This window comes from Anastrepha obliqua, chromosome 4 (genome assembly GCF_027943255.1).
Source record: "Anastrepha obliqua isolate idAnaObli1 chromosome 4, idAnaObli1_1.0, whole genome shotgun sequence".
Lineage (NCBI taxonomy): Eukaryota > Metazoa > Arthropoda > Insecta > Diptera > Tephritidae > Anastrepha > Anastrepha obliqua.
The window spans coordinates 126120214-126142723 of record NC_072895.1 but is presented as its reverse complement, the minus strand read 5'-3'; the positions used below and the strand labels follow the sequence as shown (position 1 = coordinate 126142723).

General features: G+C 36.2%; 3 protein-coding genes across 3 annotated transcripts; all 3 read right to left on the bottom strand.

The window, feature by feature from the left end:
* Positions 1-4719: 4719 nt before the first annotated feature.
* Positions 4720-6333, bottom strand: LOC129244418 (malonate--CoA ligase ACSF3, mitochondrial-like). Its single transcript, XM_054882038.1, has one exon. It carries the CDS (start codon positions 6331-6333, stop codon positions 4825-4827), a length of 1509 nt encoding a protein of 502 aa, XP_054738013.1. The 3' UTR covers positions 4720-4824.
* A 5490-nt stretch (positions 6334-11823) lies between these two features.
* On the bottom strand, positions 11824-18536 carry LOC129245156 (malonate--CoA ligase ACSF3, mitochondrial-like). Its single transcript, XM_054883176.1, has 3 exons — positions 18184-18536; positions 13571-13763; positions 11824-13409 (listed from the first exon to the last, which is right to left on the bottom strand). The coding sequence occupies exons 1-3, from the start codon at positions 18259-18261 to the stop codon at positions 11929-11931; spliced, it is 1752 nt and encodes a 583-aa protein (XP_054739151.1). The 5' UTR covers positions 18262-18536; the 3' UTR covers positions 11824-11928.
* Positions 18537-18746: 210 nt separating this feature from the next.
* On the bottom strand, positions 18747-19861 carry LOC129245157 (cleavage and polyadenylation specificity factor subunit 4). Its single transcript, XM_054883177.1, has 2 exons — positions 19700-19861; positions 18747-19645 (listed from the first exon to the last, which is right to left on the bottom strand). The coding sequence occupies exons 1-2, from the start codon at positions 19800-19802 to the stop codon at positions 18870-18872; spliced, it is 879 nt and encodes a 292-aa protein (XP_054739152.1). The 5' UTR covers positions 19803-19861; the 3' UTR covers positions 18747-18869.
* Positions 19862-22510: the final 2649 nt, after the last annotated feature.

Genomic DNA, 22510 nt, shown 5'->3' with positions numbered 1-22510 from the left:
CTAAAACGAACAAACTCTAAGGGGCGAGAACTGGTTCCTACAACTGAATGCCCCGCAGTCTCTGTCTTACACTGTACGAAAATCAACAACTTGACAATAAGGGGAACTGTAAATGGTCGATCCCAGGTGCTTACTCTAGACACAGGTGCAGCGAACTCAATTATCCGGTCAGGTTTAGTAAGTAGTATGTAGATGGACAGCTACAGGAGAGAGAGCTACGATTTCCGGAAAGGTAGTTCGCGAAATCGTTATTGGAGCTATGTCAGTAGTTGACACATTTTTACTGGCTGAAATCACGGATGAAGTAAAAATTGAAGAAGATTTCCCGCTGCTGGGTAAAAGAGTTCCATCGCATCAGAATATGGAGATACCGCTCGCCACAGGGTATAAGCCAAGTACAGTCCAGAAAACTCAACGCCAACGGATTTCGTCAAAATCTGAAGCAGTCACATGGGCCAATGTGGAAGGAGGCTATGGGACAGGCGAAATTTGGGCCATAGAACTGCTAAGGAGACGGCAAACGTAATCGTGGGAAAGACACTAGTGAAGACAGAAAAAGACAAGAGGATATTGAGCCATCAATAAGCCCGTGGAGCTTACCGGAATCCAGAGAGAACGTAGGCTCTAATCTCGGTGAAAGACTAAAACGAAGAAAAAGTTTTTTCTAATAGCGGTCGCCCCTCGGCAGGCGATGGCAAATCTCCGAGTGTATTTCTGCCATGAAAAGGCTCCTCATAAAAAAATATCTGCCGTTTGGAGTCGGCTTGAAACTTTAGGTCCCTCCATTTGTGAAACAACATCAAGACACATACCACAAATAGGACGAGGACCTCGACCAAACACGTAAAAAGGGTGCACGAACCAATTATATATATTTATATAGAAAGCTGAATGAAGTCACAAAAAAGGACAGCTACCCATTACCACGAATAGATGACACTCTCGATACTTTATCCGGTGCAAAATGGTTTTCCACGCTTGATTTAAAAAGTGGTTACTGGCAAGTGGATATCGAGGTTTGCGATCGTGAGAATAAATCTTTCAGCATAGGAGATTGGTTGTGGCAGTTTTCTGTGATGCCTTTCGGATTTTGTAACACACCATCAACCTTTTAGTGCCTGATAGAGCATGTGTTGAGGGGACTTCACGGGAAAACGTATTTGATGTATCTGGATGACATCATCATTATGAGTAAACATTTTAACGACCATCTGAAAACTTTTAATGAAGTCCTTCGCGCATCGCCTACGTGGGATTACGATTGAATCGGAAGAAGATTGCCTTATTCGAAACAGAAATCACGTATCTTGGACATAAGGTGACAACCGAGAGCATCAAGATGCACCAGGAGAAAATAAAAGCAGTAAAAGATTGGCCACGACCAAGAAATGTGCTCGAAGTGCAAAGTTTCCTAGGACTGTGTACGTAATACTGTCGTTTTGTTCCAGGATTCGCAAATGTCGCTCCGAGTCTCCACAATCTCACTAAGAAGAATTGTGCGTTTGTGTGCCATTGAAAGAGCTTCTTTGTACTGCGCCTATGTTAGTGTATCCGGTCGCGGGCGAAAAGTTCGTCATGGACACAGATGCTAGCACATACAGAATAGGTGGAGTACTGTCACCGATCATCAATGGGCAAGAACAAGTGATCTCATACTATAGAAGAGTCCTCGGAAAGCCGGAGGTGAATTACTGCGTGACCAGACGAGAACTGTTACCAGTGGTTGAATGCGAAAAACATTTCCACAAATACTTGTCAACGATTCCAGTTAAGAACAGACCACGCAGCATTGAGATGGTTACTCCAGTTTAAGCATCCGAAAGAACATATTGCACCGTGGATCGAAAGGCTGCAAAATTACGACTTCGAGATCGAGCATCGAAATGGAAAACAACAGGGAAATGCTGATTAAATATCTCGGCGACCTTGTACTTTAGAGTATAAGTATTGTTCCAAAGTCGAGAGATCTGAAGGGATAGTACATATCAGACTGATGCAGTTGCAACCCAATGATGAGTGAGATCCAAGTGCAATAAGAAGTTAATTGAACTATGCTGACGTGGGAAAGATCATGAAATCAAAAGACGCTGTAGAGAGACCATCTAAAAATTAAATGGGTTCAGTGGACATAGCCTTAAAATAATTGATGGAGTTCTTCATTGCGTATGGGAAACCATTCCCGTGATCTGATTATAGGTCATCTGGGTAGCACAAAAACGCTGGAGAAGATTATGCAACGGTTTTACTGAATAAATTGCAAAGAATTAGTTGCCAAATAGATTCGAAATTGCGCGGAACGTAAGGCAGCAATGTTATGGCAATGGATGTTGCAGCCCCTTTTCCAACAGTGTTCCGGCAACAAATATGTGCTCGTTGTTATGGACTACTTTAGTAAGTGGCCAGAAGTGTATGCTCTACCAAACCAAAAGCCTAAAACCATTGCTGGATTTTTTGTGCAGAATTGGGTGGCTCGGTTTGGAGTACCTATTGAATTGCAGTCAGATCAAGAAAGGAATTTCGAATCCGCAGTATTTAAAGAAATGTGTTGCTTGTTGGGAATTAAGGAAATACACATAATACCTTGGCACCCCCAATCAGATAGAATGGTTGAAAGATTTAACTACACTTTGGAGGAGCACTTGCGAAAGGTAGTTGAAAAGTGCCAACGAAATTGGGACAAACCCATCCAAATGTGCCAGTTGGCCTATCGCTCAGCTGTACATGAAACTACTGGGAAATCACCTGCAAGGACCATTTTTGGAAGCGGTTTAAGGTTTCCGGGTAATTTATCGTTCGGAAGAGAGGCCGCTCTTACAATGGACGAAGATCTGTGTAATAGACCATTATTTTTACGAGTGTAAAGAAAAACGTCAAAGTAAAAACTAAATAAAAGGAATGCCGGCAAAGAAAACAGGTCTGCAAACATAATTCTAATAAAATGTGTGTTAAATATGAATAATTATGGATTCATTTTACAGAAAAAAAACGTGTGTCCATAAACGTTTTGTCCTCTTATTACTTATTATAAAATGTAATATCGAATTTGAAGAATGAAGAAAAAACTTTCACAACAATATTGACAGCTGATTGTCAATTTTGCAGGTAATCTGGCATATGTAAACGGGTAGATTATTTTTGTGGATTTATTAGTAATTAATACATATGTATGTGAACGTACTTTAAGCAAAACACTGAAATTTGTAATCATCATCTTGTAACTCCCTTATGGCAATGAACAATTTGCTGTTTGAGTTATTCCTAATGTGCGGAGCTGTTTTTTTTTGTTTCTCCTCCGATGGAGAACATAATACAATAAAATAAATTTCTTTTCATCGCTCGACATATTGACAACTCGTACTTTTAAGATAACTAGTTGTATTGTGTGCGGACAAGCAAGCGTATCGTGATCCTCGCTACAAAAAAAAAAAATAATGTAGTGCCGATACGACCCGTGTGCGGAGGCCCTAAGAGTTACAAATATAAATTATGAAGTCTTTGGATTTATTATAGGCGAAAGCATTCACCCAGCTGAATTTTTCGCCGTAGATATGGCTTACGTCAAAATGATATGCTTTGTTTGTATGTATTGGTATGTTTACATTTGTACGCGGAGGTTGAACTTCCCAGAAGATATGAAACGGCTTTTTTTCTTCCGCATACGCAATCTCAACAAGCGGTTGAAAATTAAGAAAGCGAACCAGAGGATAATGGGCTACAAAAAGTTCATTAAAATTAATCGTTGAATAGTAAGCAGACCATATTAAAGTAATGTTTTTAAACATGTTTTTTAATTCAATTCAATTTAAATGTTTTAATTAAAACTGTGATACAAATACAATTGAGCTCAATATTACATACATTACTTTCTGTACGCAGTGAGACTTTAATTTTACCATTATTTCGAAGTTTTTTTGGGTTATGTTTCTCTATTTTAAACTTTTCCGCGTCCAAACATCACTCTCTACATTCAATTTCACCCTATGCATGCCCGTGGCAAATTCTGAAATATGTATTAATAATTAAAATACCGCAAGCTCAAATGATTTCTTTCATATCCACAAGAACTTACAATTCACACATAATAAATCCACCTTGCACATAAGCTACATACGAAATCTTCAATGAACTGTGGGAAATGTGCCGACTTTTTATTTTGTGACTATTTCCAGTGTACGTTTCACAAGCAAATCACACTGCAAATGAACAGCTGATTTTGACTTGATGCTTGGACCAAAGGCAACAACAAATACATGTAGGGTTTTACTTATATGTGGTTGCTGTCACCTATAATAAATTCGCCTTGGTTTTAAATGTGAATGAGTGTGCCTATAAGATTTTAAAAGACCAGTAACTACTTTTTTAAGAAACATTGGGTGGGAAGGGTTGAAAGCTAGTTGAGCTGAAGATTTCATGAAATTTGTTCCATTTGTTCTATACCGTTTTACCAAAAAAGGGAACTCAAATTATATAATTATAAAAATATAGAGTTTAAACAATAATTTGGTTGCACGAGTTCAATTTGCATGTATATTTAGGGAGAATTTTATAGTAAGTGCTTTTATTATAGCGGGGCTAGCTAATTAGTTAATGCAAATTGAATTATTGTAATTTTTTCAAACTCTGGAGGCTCCAGTAGCTGGTATCATAAATTTTGAATTAGAAACAAATTCTTCCATACTATACCATCTTAAACCAGTACACGTGGGTCCAGAAACTAAATTTCACTCGTCATTCAAATTCTGAATGACATATTTCTTTATTAAATACAAAACCATGTACAATGTCACGATACAACGAAAAGAATGGGAAGGATTTGTTATAAAATTAGCTACCAGTACTATAAAGAAACAACTTCGTTAATAGGTTTTTGTCAATTTCACTGACTGAATTGCGATTTATATCGGGAATAATTTGAAGCATTTCCAGGTAAATGAAAGTAGGAAGCCATTTAGGACAAAATGTCTGAAGGTTTTCCAAATTTACTGGAACACCAACAACGGCAACATCCTTTATTTTTAGGTGTGTTTGTAGCGATGTTTCAATTTCACCGCTTGATACACTTTGCCCTACACTTCTGACAATATCATCTTTATGTCGTAACAATCTAAGGACACCATTTTCAAATTTGACAATAAATCCGGTTTTAAATAAATGATTGTCAAAAAACATTCTCGCATCTCTCTGATTGAGGTATCCTTTAAAAATAATTGGTCCTGATACCTGAAGCTCCCCTACCAAAGGTTCAAGTCCCTCATTGAAAAATAACCTTTGGGAAATATTTTCGATCCATTCGTTCTTGAAATTGCTTCCTTTATATGCGAATTCGACTTCATCTTTAGAATTTGCAATACGAATACTCGTTTGTGGCAATTGAAGGCCTACCGAGGTTTGTTGCCATTTCTGTTGCTTATTTTCAAAATATGGATTACTTATAATAGCTCCAGTTTCAGGCGTTTCGTAATATCGCAGAAGTTTATGGCCCGTCAGTTTATTCCAATAATGGTATATGTTCATTGGTAATGGTAACGGGCCAGATATCATAAGACGAAAATTATTTAAGCAATAGTTTTTTATATATTCATCCCTTCGAGGGTTCTTGGGAAATATTTTGTATTCATGGATAATTTTAATATATGTTGAGGGTAATGCTGTAAGAATATTAGGCCTATCCTCTCTAGGTACATTTATACAGAGTATTCTATTCCATATGTTTTTGCAATCGAGATCATTATAAAAAGTTACTTTTCCTCCAACACTTAACAAACACATCGCAGAATGTACGCTGTATGTTGAGTAATCCATGGGCAATAAATTTAGTAAGAAGTCAGTGGGCTCGTAATTACACACTTCAGATGTTGTTTTAATTCGTGATTGCAGGTTCTTGTGTGTTATAATACATCCCTTTGGCTTTTCAACTCCGTTGGTGTTATAAACCAATAATGCATCTGAGCAGGAATAGAAATCGTTATTTAAAGTACCTTCAATGAAAACATTATCCCCAACTGTAAGTAACAATTTTTCCAAGAAGCGGGACGAAGAGCTTTTTTCTGGCATGAAATTGTGATCGATAATCATTAAAGGAATGTCAAACAATTCAGTAAGCTGCTTCGCTATAATTTCGTATTCCTTTGCTGATATTATAAGTTTTGTGTTGGAGTCATAAATAATATATTTTAATGTTTCGTGAGGAAGCTTATGCAAAAGTGGTACAAAAACTTGTCCTGACATCCAACATCCCCATTGTGTTACTGGTAATAAAGCGTCATTTTGACAGAAAGCAGCAATGTTGCATGATGCACCACTACCTTCAAAGGGAAGCAACAAGATACACATATATCCAAGTTAGAGGCTAAGAAGACAGATATGACGTCGCAACTGGAAACCATTGAGGTGAATTACAATTGAATCTTCCGAATGTGTTAACCAGTTTTCCGAATGTAAAAGCACTGTAACATTCCCGATATTTAAGCTTCAGTTCGACAAAACTGCAACAATAAATCACTGGAGTACTGCAGACAAACTGCATTGGCTGTCTCGCGCAAGGGTTCCGCCGTCAAAGTATTGCAGAGAATTCCAGAAACCGATCGGGACAACTATGAGAGTCTGATTGAATAAAAAAACATTACGGGAGTGACCATAGACAAGAAATGTTCCAGATGGAATTGACGAATCGCTATCAGAAGACATATGACAGCTTGCGACAGAGATTGAGTGGTTGACACATTTGACGTATACGAAAGAAATCCCAGACTTCCGAACACAAAACGGGCAGAAAACTCAACACCGAAGGGATGTTTGCTGAAACAGTGCCGTTTACGCTGACATAGGAAACAGCAGCTCTCCTGAGCAAGCCAGTGCACAAAGTACGTCGGATTGATGTTGAAGAGCTACCTCGATGGAGGAAACCATGAGGAAAACAGAAAGGGAGTCCTTTCCGCAGCTTACACGAAGACGTTCGGATTTAAAGTGTTACAACTGCGGTAAGACCGGACAAATGGCTCGCAATTGCAGTACACAATGCAGCCGACAGAAGACGAACCTAGGAGAAAGAAATCGAAGCGCTGAAATTGGCAATGGCTTCCCCGGTGCTCAGCGGGCGTTAAACTAAAACGAACAAACTCTAAGGGGCGAGAACTGGTTCCTACAACTGAATGCCCCGCAGTCTCTGTCTTACACTGTACGAAAATCAACAACTTGACAATAAGGGGAACTGTAAATGGTCGATCCCAGGTGCTTACTCTAGACACAGGTGCAGCGAACTCAATTATCCGGTCAGGTTTAGTAAGTAGTATGTAGATGGACAGCTACAGGAGAGAGAGCTACGATTTCCGGAAAGGTAGTTCGCGAAATCGTTATTGGAGCTATGTCAGTAGTTGACACATTTTTACTGGCTGAAATCACGGATGAAGTAAAAATTGAAGAAGATTTCCCGCTGCTGGGTAAAAGAGTTCCATCGCATCAGAATATGGAGATACCGCTCGCCACAGGGTATAAGCCAAGTACAGTCCAGAAAACTCAACGCCAACGGATTTCGTCAAAATCTGAAGCAGTCACATGGGCCAATGTGGAAGGAGGCTATGGGACAGGCGAAATTTGGGCCATAGAACTGCTAAGGAGACGGCAAACGTAATCGTGGGAAAGACACTAGTGAAGACAGAAAAAGACAAGAGGATATTGAGCCATCAATAAGCCCGTGGAGCTTACCGGAATCCAGAGAGAACGTAGGCTCTAATCTCGGTGAAAGACTAAAACGAAGAAAAAGTTTTTTCTAATAGCGGTCGCCCCTCGGCAGGCGATGGCAAATCTCCGAGTGTATTTCTGCCATGAAAAGGCTCCTCATAAAAAAATATCTGCCGTTTGGAGTCGGCTTGAAACTTTAGGTCCCTCCATTTGTGAAACAACATCAAGACACATACCACAAATAGGACGAGGACCTCGACCAAACACGTAAAAAGGGTGCACGAACCAATTATATATATTTATATAGAAAGCTGAATGAAGTCACAAAAAAGGACAGCTACCCATTACCACGAATAGATGACACTCTCGATACTTTATCCGGTGCAAAATGGTTTTCCACGCTTGATTTAAAAAGTGGTTACTGGCAAGTGGATATCGAGGTTTGCGATCGTGAGAATAAATCTTTCAGCATAGGAGATTGGTTGTGGCAGTTTTCTGTGATGCCTTTCGGATTTTGTAACACACCATCAACCTTTTAGTGCCTGATAGAGCATGTGTTGAGGGGACTTCACGGGAAAACGTATTTGATGTATCTGGATGACATCATCATTATGAGTAAACATTTTAACGACCATCTGAAAACTTTTAATGAAGTCCTTCGCGCATCGCCTACGTGGGATTACGATTGAATCGGAAGAAGATTGCCTTATTCGAAACAGAAATCACGTATCTTGGACATAAGGTGACAACCGAGAGCATCAAGATGCACCAGGAGAAAATAAAAGCAGTAAAAGATTGGCCACGACCAAGAAATGTGCTCGAAGTGCAAAGTTTCCTAGGACTGTGTACGTAATACTGTCGTTTTGTTCCAGGATTCGCAAATGTCGCTCCGAGTCTCCACAATCTCACTAAGAAGAATTGTGCGTTTGTGTGCCATTGAAAGAGCTTCTTTGTACTGCGCCTATGTTAGTGTATCCGGTCGCGGGCGAAAAGTTCGTCATGGACACAGATGCTAGCACATACAGAATAGGTGGAGTACTGTCACCGATCATCAATGGGCAAGAACAAGTGATCTCATACTATAGAAGAGTCCTCGGAAAGCCGGAGGTGAATTACTGCGTGACCAGACGAGAACTGTTACCAGTGGTTGAATGCGAAAAACATTTCCACAAATACTTGTCAACGATTCCAGTTAAGAACAGACCACGCAGCTTTGAGATGGTTACTCCAGTTTAAGCATCCGAAAGAACATATTGCACCGTGGATCGAAAGGCTGCAAAATTACGACTTCGAGATCGAGCATCGAAATGGAAAACAACAGGGAAATGCTGATTAAATATCTCGGCGACCTTGTACTTTAGAGTATAAGTATTGTTCCAAAGTCGAGAGATCTGAAGGGATAGTACATATCAGACTGATGCAGTTGCAACCCAATGATGAGTGAGATCCAAGTGCAATAAGAAGTTAATTGAACTATGCTGACGTGGGAAAGATCATGAAATCAAAAGACGCTGTAGAGAGACCATCTAAAAATTAAATGGGTTCAGTGGACATAGCCTTAAAATAATTGATGGAGTTCTTCATTGCGTATGGGAAACCATTCCCGTGATCTGATTATAGGTCATCTGGGTAGCACAAAAACGCTGGAGAAGATTATGCAACGGTTTTACTGAATAAATTGCAAAGAATTAGTTGCCAAATAGATTCGAAATTGCGCGGAACGTAAGGCAGCAATGTTATGGCAATGGATGTTGCAGCCCCTTTTCCAACAGTGTTCCGGCAACAAATATGTGCTCGTTGTTATGGACTACTTTAGTAAGTGGCCAGAAGTGTATGCTCTACCAAACCAAAAGCCTAAAACCATTGCTGGATTTTTTGTGCAGAATTGGGTGGCTCGGTTTGGAGTACCTATTGAATTGCAGTCAGATCAAGAAAGGAATTTCGAATCCGCAGTATTTAAAGAAATGTGTTGCTTGTTGGGAATTAAGGAAATACACATAATACCTTGGCACCCCCAATCAGATAGAATGGTTGAAAGATTTAACTACACTTTGGAGGAGCACTTGCGAAAGGTAGTTGAAAAGTGCCAACGAAATTGGGACAAACCCATCCAAATGTGCCAGTTGGCCTATCGCTCAGCTGTACATGAAACTACTGGGAAATCACCTGCAAGGACCATTTTTGGAAGCGTTTTAAGGTTTCCGGGTAATTTATCGTTCGGAAGAGAGGCCGCTCTTACAATGGACGAAGATCTGTGTAATAGACCATTATTTTTACGAGTGTAAAGAAAAACGTCAAAGTAAAAACTAAATAAAAGGAATGCCGGCAAAGAAAACAGGTCTGCAAACATAATTCTAATAAAATGTGTGTTAAATATGAATAATTATGGATTCATTTTACAGAAAAAAAACGTGTGTCCATAAACGTTTTGTCCTCTTATTACTTATTATAAAATGTAATATCGAATTTGAAGAATGAAGAAAAAACTTTCACAACAATATTGACAGCTGATTGTCAATTTTGCAGGTAATCTGGCATATGTAAACGGGTAGATTATTTTTGTGGATTTATTAGTAATTAATACATATGTATGTGAACGTACTTTAAGCAAAACACTGAAATTTGTAATCATCATCTTGTAACTCCCTTATGGCAATGAACAATTTGCTGTTTGAGTTATTCCTAATGTGCGGAGCTGTTTTTTTTTGTTTCTCCTCCGATGGAGAACATAATACAATAAAATAAATTTCTTTTCATCGCTCGACATATTGACAACTCGTACTTTTAAGATAACTAGTTGTATTGTGTGCGGACAAGCAAGCGTATCGTGATCCTCGCTACAAAAAAAAAAAATAATGTAGTGCCGATACGACCCGTGTGCGGAGGCCCTAAGAGTTACAAATATAAATTATGAAGTCTTTGGATTTATTATAGGCGAAAGCATTCACCCAGCTGAATTTTTCGCCGTAGATATGGCTTACGTCAAAATGATATGCTTTGTTTGTATGTATTGGTATGTTTACATTTGTACGCGGAGGTTGAACTTCCCAGAAGATATGAAACGGCTTTTTTTCTTCCGCATACGCAATCTCAACAAGCGGTTGAAAATTAAGAAAGCGAACCAGAGGATAATGGGCTACAAAAAGTTCATTAAAATTAATCGTTGAATAGTAAGCAGACCATATTAAAGTAATGTTTTTAAACATGTTTTTTAATTCAATTCAATTTAAATGTTTTAATTAAAACTGTGATACAAATACAATTGAGCTCAATATTACATACATTACTTTCTGTACGCAGTGAGACTTTAATTTTACCATTATTTCGAAGTTTTTTTGGGTTATGTTTCTCTATTTTAAACTTTTCCGCGTCCAAACATCACTCTCTACATTCAATTTCACCCTATGCATGCCCGTGGCAAATTCTGAAATATGTATTAATAATTAAAATACCGCAAGCTCAAATGATTTCTTTCATATCCACAAGAACTTACAATTCACACATAATAAATCCACCTTGCACATAAGCTACATACGAAATCTTCAATGAACTGTGGGAAATGTGCCGACTTTTTATTTTGTGACTATTTCCAGTGTACGTTTCACAAGCAAATCACACTGCAAATGAACAGCTGATTTTGACTTGATGCTTGGACCAAAGGCAACAACAAATACATGTAGGGTTTTACTTATATGTGGTTGCTGTCACCTATAATAAATTCGCCTTGGTTTTAAATGTGAATGAGTGTGCCTATAAGATTTTAAAAGACCAGTAACTACTTTTTTAAGAAACATTGGGTGGGAAGGGTTGAAAGCTAGTTGAGCTGAAGATTTCATGAAATTTGTTCCATTTGTTCTATACCGTTTTACCAAAAAAGGGAACTCAAATTATATAATTATAAAAATATAGAGTTTAAACAATAATTTGGTTGCACGAGTTCAATTTGCATGTATATTTAGGGAGAATTTTATAGTAAGTGCTTTTATTATAGCGGGGCTAGCTAATTAGTTAATGCAAATTGAATTATTGTAATTTTTTCAAACTTTGGAGGCTCCAGTAGCTGGTATCATAAATTTTGAATTAGAAACAAATTCTTCCATACTATACCATCTTAAACCAGTACACGTGGGTCCAGAAACTAAATTTCACTCGTCATTCAAATTCTGAATGACATATTTCTTTATTAAATACAAAACCATGTACAATGTCACGATACAACGAAAAGAATGGGAAGGATTTGTTATAAAATTAGCTACCAGTACTATAAAGAAACAACTTCGTTAATAGGTTTTTGTCAATTTCACTGACTGAATTGCGATTTATATCGGGAATAATTTGAAGCATTTCCAGGTAAATGAAAGTAGGAAGCCATTTAGGACAAAATGTCTGAAGGTTTTCCAAATTTACTGGAACACCAACAACGGCAACATCCTTTATTTTTAGGTGTGTTTGTAGCGATGTTTCAATTTCACCGCTTGATACACTTTGCCCTACACTTCTGACAATATCATCTTTATGTCGTAACAATCTAAGGACACCATTTTCAAATTTGACAATAAATCCGGTTTTAAATAAATGATTGTCAAAAAACATTCTCGCATCTCTCTGATTGAGGTATCCTTTAAAAATAATTGGTCCTGATACCTGAAGCTCCCCTACCAAAGGTTCAAGTCCCTCATTGAAAAATAACCTTTGGGAAATATTTTCGATCCATTCGTTCTTGAAATTGCTTCCTTTATATGCGAATTCGACTTCATCTTTAGAATTTGCAATACGAATACTCGTTTGTGGCAATTGAAGGCCTACCGAGGTTTGTTGCCATTTCTGTTGCTTATTTTCAAAATATGGATTACTTATAATAGCTCCAGTTTCAGGCGTTTCGTAATATCGCAGAAGTTTATGGCCCGTCAGTTTATTCCAATAATGGTATATGTTCATTGGTAATGGTAACGGGCCAGATATCATAAGACGAAAATTATTTAAGCAATAGTTTTTTATATATTCATCCCTTCGAGGGTTCTTGGGAAATATTTTGTATTCATGGATAATTTTAATATATGTTGAGGGTAATGCTGTAAGAATATTAGGCCTATCCTCTCTAGGTACATTTATACAGAGTATTCTATTCCATATGTTTTTGCAATCGAGATCATTATAAAAAGTTACTTTTCCTCCAACACTTAACAAACACATCGCAGAATGTACGCTGTATGTTGAGTAATCCATGGGCAATAAATTTAGTAAGAAGTCAGTGGGCTCGTAATTACACACTTCAGATGTTGTTTTAATTCGTGATTGCAGGTTCTTGTGTGTTATAATACATCCCTTTGGCTTTTCAACTCCGTTGGTGTTATAAACCAATAATGCATCTGAGCAGGAATAGAAATCGTTATTTAAAGTACCTTCAATGAAAACATTATCCCCAACTGTAAGTAACAATTTTTCCAAGAAGCGGGACGAAGAGCTTTTTTCTGGCATGAAATTGTGATCGATAATCATTAAAGGAATGTCAAACAATTCAGTAAGCTGCTTCGCTATAATTTCGTATTCCTTTGCTGATATTATAAGTTTTGTGTTGGAGTCATAAATAATATATTTTAATGTTTCGTGAGGAAGCTTATGCAAAAGTGGTACAAAAACTTGTCCTGACATCCAACATCCCCATTGTGTTACTGGTAATAAAGCGTCATTTTGACAGAAAGCAGCAATGTTGCATGATGCACCACTACCTTCAAAGGGAAGCAAATTGTTAAATCGGATTTTGCAAAACTTCTAAGATTTGTTACTTAAGGTTTATTAATGATATTTTACTCGTATTAACTTTGTTGTAATAATCGTAAGCAAAAATAAGGCTTTAAGAGCTTTCACTATTCTAGTATTAGCAACTTACCACATATGTTTGATATCTGAACCGATAATTTTTTGGCTCCTATATAAAGTTGTTGATAGGAATACTCGCTAAAATAGTTTTTAATAGCAATTCGCTGTGCGTGAAGTATTGACTTTTTGAAAATTGGCACCACATACCCATTTTCTTCATCCTTTTCAAAATGTGCGCGCAACTTTGCAAGTCTTTCGGGAATCTGCAACAAATTATTTGAGTCCATTTAAAAACTACTTCAAACCAAATTTAGAATATGTATGTAGGTGTATACATATACATATCTGCGCACAAAATAACTTATAGTAACTTTAAGAAGATTTGCTTTGAGGTCAATAAATTCTGATTTATCATAGAAACATTTTGTAACTTATTGAACTTTTATTAAGATAGTTACTTAAGCTATGGATATAAAGGGTTAGATATTTCGAGAGAAACAAGCCATTCAGTAATTCGCGGAAAAAGTGCTAAGTTACATAGATATATTCATATAAATGATTGCCGATTTTGGTTCCGGAGACAAAACTTAGTCATATTATAAATATTTATATGTGGCCTCTTTTTTGTGAATTGATCTTTTGCAGTTTATTTGCTGAATGAACCCATAGCCCACCAATATTTAAAAGCTTCTTGAAACCGGCCGTCAGGCTGGTCCTATATATATAAGAATGATTTAAATAATGTTTTCTTAAAGTTGTCGCCCCTCGTAATAAAATATTTGAATTAGATTACCTTACCATGTCGTAACTGATTTGCGATTAAGCAAAACTTTCTCACAACAGTGGGTTCTACGGTACCGGAACAAGTCGAAAACTGTCACTTCAGCAGTTCTTAAAAATTGACGGATAATGTTTTATGCTGTTACAAGAACAATAACAAAAACTCAAATCCTATTTAATTTTTTTTACTAAGAGATATGATTCCATAACAGCTGCTGAAAAGATATGACGAAATGAAAAAAAGAGGTTGTCTGTAAAGTCGGTTTACTGACTATAGTTTAACGTGAAAACGTCATAAGAAAATACTGATGTAATGGTTGCAATTTTCAAAACAAAATTTTAATTTTATTTGTTTGATAGATATGGATATAGAGGAGGAGGTTAATGGAATCGCAATGGAATAGGTCAAGTTAAATTGAACGACGAAACATTTATCAAATTCATGAAAGATATGTTCAATTTCGATTGTGCATCAGACGTTAATAAGTCAACAACACTAAGAGGCAACATCATCGATTTGACTTTTTCAAGATACTTTACACTCGAAACACTCCCTTTCATTTCCTACTTTTCCTATCATCGTCCTATTGTCAACAGAGAAATGTTTCATTACCATGCACACAGGAAGAAGGCATATGCAAATGCAAGTATGTGAATTTATATACAAATGCGCATATACATACATATATATGCTCACTCAAGTAGGACAGAGCCAGATGTCGAACGTTGCCGAACGCGGGGGCCGATTGTGCTCTTTGTCGTTCGTTCCCCGCTCTCGCTTGCAGTTCAAGCAATATACATTAGCTTACGTTTGCTTGCGTACAGAATAGATTCGTACATTTGATATGTCCATATGATTTGTATGCATCTTTACATATAGATTTGTTCTTTTTGAAAATTGCGCGAAATTGTATATGTATATGCATGTTTATATGTTTTCGCATAGCACATTAGTATATTAGACTATGAAAATTGAACCAAAGTATATGTATGTATGCTTGTTTATATATGTACATATATTGGTACACAACATATCTTATAAGGTATGTGGTAAATATTACCATACATTTTTTCCTTCATATATAATAAAAAAGAGGTTGTCTGTAAAGTCGGTTTACTGACGATAGTTTAACGTGATAACGTCATAAGAAAATACTGATTGAATGGTTGCATTTTTCAAAAGAAAATTTTAATTTTATTTTTTTGATAGATATTTTGTATGGATATAGAGAATGAGTTAACATTAACATAACATAATATACTTTAACATAACATAACATAACACAACATAACATAACATAACATAACATAACATAACACAACATAACATAACATAACAACACAACATAACATAACATAACATAACATAACATAACATTACAAATTACCCCGTATTAAAGCACTATCAACAGCTTTCATTTGATACCCATATTGTACATACACAACCAAAGGTTACCCGGGTCCACGTTTTGACCTATATCTCGAGACCCCAGTCACGGAGCGGCATGAAAAATACTCTGTACTAAAGCATTCACCAACAGCTTTCATTTGATACCCATACCCAACATATCTTAGAAGGTATATGGTAAATATTACCATACATTTTTTCCTTCATATATAATAAAAAAATTAATAATAATAACATTAAAACAACAGGTATTATTAACAAACTTGGTTTTATTTTAAATTCTTCAAGTGAATCAAATTAATAATAATCAATAAGAAGGCATATGCAAATACAAATACGTGAATTTATATATGTACATATGCGCATATACATACATATATACGCTCACTTAAGTAGGAGAGAGCAAGATGTCGAACGTTGCCGTTCGTTTGCTTTGTCGTTCGTTCCGTGCTTTCGCTTGCAGTTCATTCAATGCAATGAGCAAGGTAACGACAAATGAGCAAGGCAACTACATATGAGCAAGGTTACACTAATGAGCAAGGTAACACTAAAGAGCAAGGTAACACTAAAGAGCAAGGTAACACTAATGAGCAAGGTAACACTAAAGAGAAAGGTAACACTAATGAGCAAGGTAACTACATATGAGCAAGGTAACACTAATATGAGCAAGGTAACACTAATGAGCAAGGTAACACTAAAGAGCAAGGTAACCCTAATGAGCAAGGTAACTACATATGAGCAAGGTAACACTAATATGAGCAAGGTAACACTAATGAGCAAGGTAACTACATATGAGCAAGGTAACACTAATATGAGCAAGGTAACACTAATGAGCAAGGTAACTACATATGAGCAAGGTAACACTAATATGAGCAAGGTAACACTAATGAGCAAGGTAACTACATATGAGCAAGGTAACACTAATATGAGCAAGGTAACACTAATGAGCAAGGTAACTACATATGAGCAAGGTAACACTAATATGAGCAAGGTAACACTAATGTGCAAGGTAACGACACATTTTTTCGTGCGTGCAGCCTGTTAAATCGAATTATAAGACGTTATCACGTCAAAAAGTTAATAATAATAACATTAAAACAACAGGTATTATTATTCATGATTCTCAACTCGAATGAAAATTTGCGATTACAAATTGGTTGTGAAAGCTTAGGTGAAGTTAGCATAATAAAATACTTAGGAGTCATAATCGACAAACAATTAAATTTCTATGAACATGCTGGCTATATATGCAATAAAATTAGTAAAAAGGTGGGATTTTTGAGCGGAATTAGAAAAAGACTGAGTTTTGACAATGCAGTAATGATTTTTAACACAATCATATTGCCACATTTTGATTACTGTGCAACTATTCTTTATATGTGCAATAGTGATATTAAAAAAAGACTTCAAGTTTTGCAAATAAAGCAATGCGTGTAATAATCAAGTGCAATATATACACATCAACGTCTTCTATGTTACAAATGTTAATGTAGTTGAATGTAAAGCAACGTTTGGCGTTAAGAGTCCTAGTTTTTGTGTTCAATGTAAAGCACAGTATGTTTCCTGAGTACCTCCAAGATGAGCTCGTCTATGTCAGAGATATTCAACCTTATAATTTGAGAAGAGCAAATGACTTCAGATTAGGAAGATTTAATAAGAGAAGCACTCAGAATTCAATAATGTATAATGGCTTAAAATTATTCAACATTTTATCTGATGTAATAAAAAATGAAAATAATTTGCTTCACTTTAGAAAACTTGTAGTGGATTTTATAAAATTAAATATAAATTAAATGAATTTGGAATTTTATATCATGTAAAATAATAATGTAAAATAAATTATAAATGTAAAAGTTATATATAACTAATAAAGAAATAATAATAATATAATAACTAGTCGTCACTAATTATAAATTCGGTGAGGATGATGATGATACACTTGGTTTTATTTTAAATTCTCCAAGTAAATCAAATTAATAATAATCAATAAGAAGGCATATGCAAATACAAATATGTGAATTTATATATGAACATATGCGCATATACATATCTACATATATGTATATGTTCACTCAAGTAGGTATGTCGAACGTTGCCGAATGCGGGGGCCGATTGTGCTCTTTGTCGATCGTTCCGCGCTTTCGCTTGCAGTTCATGCAAGGTAACGACCATGAGCAAGGTAACGACGATTGAGCAAGGTAACGACCATTGAGCTAGATAACGACACATTTTTTCGTGCGTGCAGACGGCTAAATCAAATTATAAGACGCTATCACGTCAAAATTACGAAACTACTTCGTTAGCTCCTAAACTGATCTGCAATGATCCTATTTGCTCAGTCGATGACCCAACTTTACTTATGTATGTATATCCAACTAAGGTCTTCCACTTCAAAAGTGTTCCCCAATATTTATGAAAGAATTCTAAACGAAGAAATGCAATAAGTATAGAAAGCTAATAACGAAATTTCATATATTTATAGATAAGTGAGGTACCGATGTTGCTTTTCCTTGGGATGTTATTTTTCGCGAAAGCCAATTTTTAAACACGATAATTTTTTTTGCTTGTAACATTATGCCAGATTCAAAAAAAATTTGTAACTGCTTGCTTTATATGATGTTTTATCTGAGGTCATACAGGGTAATGTATAAAATTGAATACATAAAAACAAAAATGCTAGTAATTTTGAAGCAGAGGTATTTAAGATTAGACATTTTTCATACTATTTGAATTTTTGTATGTACAGGGGTAACCAGACGTAGGAGATGTTGATTTTCCTTGGGATTTTATTATTCGCGAAATAATTGTTTTAAACACTATAATTATTTTTGCTTGTAAAATTACGACAGATTAAAAAACGTGTAACTGCTAGCTTTATATCATGATTCAATTTTATATGAGGTCAAACAGGTCAATGTTTAAAATATAATACATAAAAATAAAAATGGTAGTAATTTTGAAGGGGAGAAATATAAGATTAAACATTTTTCATAGTTTTATTTTGACTTTTTTTACCCACGACTTTCGCTCGTCCCGAAGATATTTTCACTATACAAAATATTTTTATAAATGGTTTATTTTTCATTTTACAAGTATGCTACGTACATGTAGGTATGCTAGTTATTTCATAGAACAGTACCTTTCAAGTCTTCAGGAGTTTTAAATTGCGTTACTTTATATTTTATTTGTGACTTCTTTGATTTGATAAAAACGCTAAATGACCTTTAGGGCATTTGTTGGCATAGTGCCCCTTGTTTCCACATTTATAGCAAGTTATTTCATCTAAAGGCTTCGGTACCTTGGTAAAGTTATTGCTGGACGACACATGGTCAGCATTATTTTTAATCTCAGAGTTTTCTTTAAAGCTAAAGTTTTGACTGGGTTTTTGAAAACTGCCATATTTGAATCGATTTTCATTGGCTTCGTTAGCATCAGGATTCTTTTTACACGCCGAAGCCTTGTGACCCAATTCACCACAAAAATGACACGTAGGCACTTTTTTCAGAAGCAATTCTTTAGTCATGTCAGAAATCGGAGGTAGTTCAAAACGAGGATGCATAAATTTACAACTCCAGCCATTAGAACAAAATCCAGCTAAGTAATTACTACAAAGCACGCGACGTACGTGACGATGTCTGCAATGGGGTCCATGCCTGCAAAACCCTCGGTCGTACCAGGGGCAATCTTTTACTTTACTTTCGGGATCAATATGCAGGAAGGGGCATTCTTTATTATGACAAGCATTGAAACGCGAATAGAAGTAGCATTCTGGCATTTTTTTCATGTCATATTCGTGTAAGAACTCACATTGGTCTCCTTTTTTACATAGTCCGCGAAGCCAATGTTTGCATACAATAGTTCTGTCTCCTCTAATATGACGAAACGGGCAAGATGAACCCTTTTCACACTCAATTCCATTTTGAGAGCTTACGAACTGACAAACGGCAGCCATTGATTCTAAGAAAAATTATTCGAATTTTATAAAACCCCTTTATTTTATTTCTTACTTACTGTCCATCCCGAAAAATGGCAAAGCAATAGCGCCAATTTGTTCAACTAAATCCTTCTCGATTTTAAAATCAATGTTATTAACATTTGCTAGTAAAATTTCCATTTTTGTACTACAATATTATTCCAAGTACCGATATAAACATTCTTTGATTGCCACTCGAAGCTGCCATATCAGGCAATACACATTCTACTTTTCTCAATACTGCCAGATATTATCAATTTCATCATAACGGCGCATCTACAGAAGAAATCACGTATTACCGATCAGCTGTCATATAAAAAGAAATTTAAAATATTGATACCTTGAAGTTGTTCTTAGGGCAAACACGAAGAAAGAGTTCGAAATCTTACAGTGAACAAATCTTGAATTAAAACAGAAAGATGGATAGAGACGTAAATGTACTAGTCATACTTAGGGAGTTAACAAGCGGCGTCGATGTAGACGAATATGTGTTCCAACTAGATATTGAAGAGTCATCGACCAAAATGCAAGAAAAGGCAGAGAATCCGGACCATCATCACCTATAGGCATGAATGTGATGATGACTGCGATATCACAAACGTCGTCGCAAATATCAACGCAAATGTCATCACAGATATCGCAAATGTGATCCCAGATGTCACAGGTATCATTGAATGTATCAGTGGATATGTCATTGCAGATGTCACAAATGTGAGCCGAATTGTCGTAGAAGATAAATGAGCAGCTGGAAATAATAAGCGCTGGAAAAGCAGGATACGCATATATCCAAGTTAGAAGTAGAGAAACACATATGATGTTCCAACGGGAAGCGATTGAGGCTGAAGTAGTTGCAGTGAAGGCTCGCCTTTGTGAACTGCAATTAAATCGTCCGAATATCGGGGTAACTATGAGAGGCTGATGGCAGCAATAAAGACACGTCACGGCAGTGACCACAGACAGTAAATGTTCCAGATGGAACTGACGAATCGCTGCCAGAAGACAAATGAGACCTTGCAGGAATGCACGACAGGGATGATTGAAAATAGCTGATTTCGTGGAGAAGATGGAACGAAGCATGCATAAGATTTATACAACATCGGGACACAAAACGGCCAGCATACTAAACACCGAAGGAGACGTTTGCTGAAACACTGTTTTTTGCACAAAATCGATCAGGTGTGAGTTGAACCGCTTACCTCAATAAAAGAAACAATTAGGAGAATAATACAATAAGATATTACTTTCCTCATTTTGCACGACCGAGAATCTTAAACAACAATGGGCGAATGAGATACCAAAGCAAAAACATGTATTCGCCTTAAGGCGAGCAAGAACTTTCCAGACGAATCGAGTTGCGAAATCTAGAAATTACGATAGTATTTTAGCACAGCTTTATGCGCATAGGTTATTCAGTCTTAAGTTAAGCGTGTGAGCATCTAAACGAAATACAAAGCAATAAAGGGATACAATAAAGCAAGCAAATTGTGTTGCCATAAGTTTGTAGCTTTTACTTTACAGTCTAACGATCGAACTCAGTGAAATAAGTGTGAGACGTTTTACTTGGATAAACATATGGATAAATAGTGTATGTAGGTGGGCACACTAACGTAACTAAGTATCTGGGCAATTGATTTCCCAGGTTCACATTCGTATGAACTATATTATCAAGGTTTTCATAGATTGGTGTCGAAATTTCGAAAAATATGGAAATGTTTCCACCCGCTTTTATGAGCATAACAATTAATTTTGACGTAAAAACATACCGAAAAATTGCTCACCTATTCGGAAACAATTCAAAAGTAATTTACATACAATTTTGCATAACAGATTATATTTTACATACTTTGCGACAAACCTGTATTTTTTCTAAAAGTTACAATTTTTATTTGTGTCTGGTTTTATATCTGGGACACGGTGGCCGATTAAAAAATTCGCAGTATGCGCACGTAGAGAAGGTCTTGCTAATCAAGTGGTTGGTCAATAGTTGGTAAACTTTTTAGTTTCATTTCCATTGGGATACACATACAACTATTTAATCGCCGCTGATTAAGTTGGTATAATGTGCACACCTTCATATCTCTTCATATGATTCAAGAGAGAACGACTAAATTATAACAATATTGTTATGCTTTCTCCAAGGTGGATTTATTAAGGTGACAGCATTCACCCAGCTGAATTTTTCACCGTAGGTATGGCTTACGTCAAAATGATATGCTTTGTTTGTATGTATTGGTATGTTTATATTCGTATTGTATTGTATTTTGACTTGATGCTTGTACCAAAGGCAACAACAAATACATGTAGGGTTTTACTTATATGTGCTTGCTGTCACCTATAATAAATTCGCCTTGTATCATTCTCAGTGTTATGTAGATCACAGGTCACCATCCAGCATGCTTGACTGCGCTTTGTATGTGTTAGTGCAGTCGGGTGGCGTCGTGACACACGTATTTGTTGTCGGCTACACGTACGAAGCTTGATGAAAATCAAAAATTTTTGTTATTTTCGTTTGACGCTTACTTTTTTGATCGTGTCGGAGTCTGATGGACAAAAAAGCAGGGTTGTATTTAGCATTGAGGTAAGTATTTAGTGTGCGGTGGCCCAATAATATATAACTCGGAAACACCTACATATACTAAAAATAAGCACAATCCGTATGAAATATGTACATAAATAAGCAAAAAATTTATATGTAAATGAAATTATTTAAAATTGATATACATAAGTAATTTAATAATAATAAAGTTATGAACCCGAAAAACATAACAAAAAAATTCTTAAACAACGAACAGAATAAGTTAAAGCAGATTACCTTTAATTTTTGTAAAATATCCCAAACTCAAATTTAA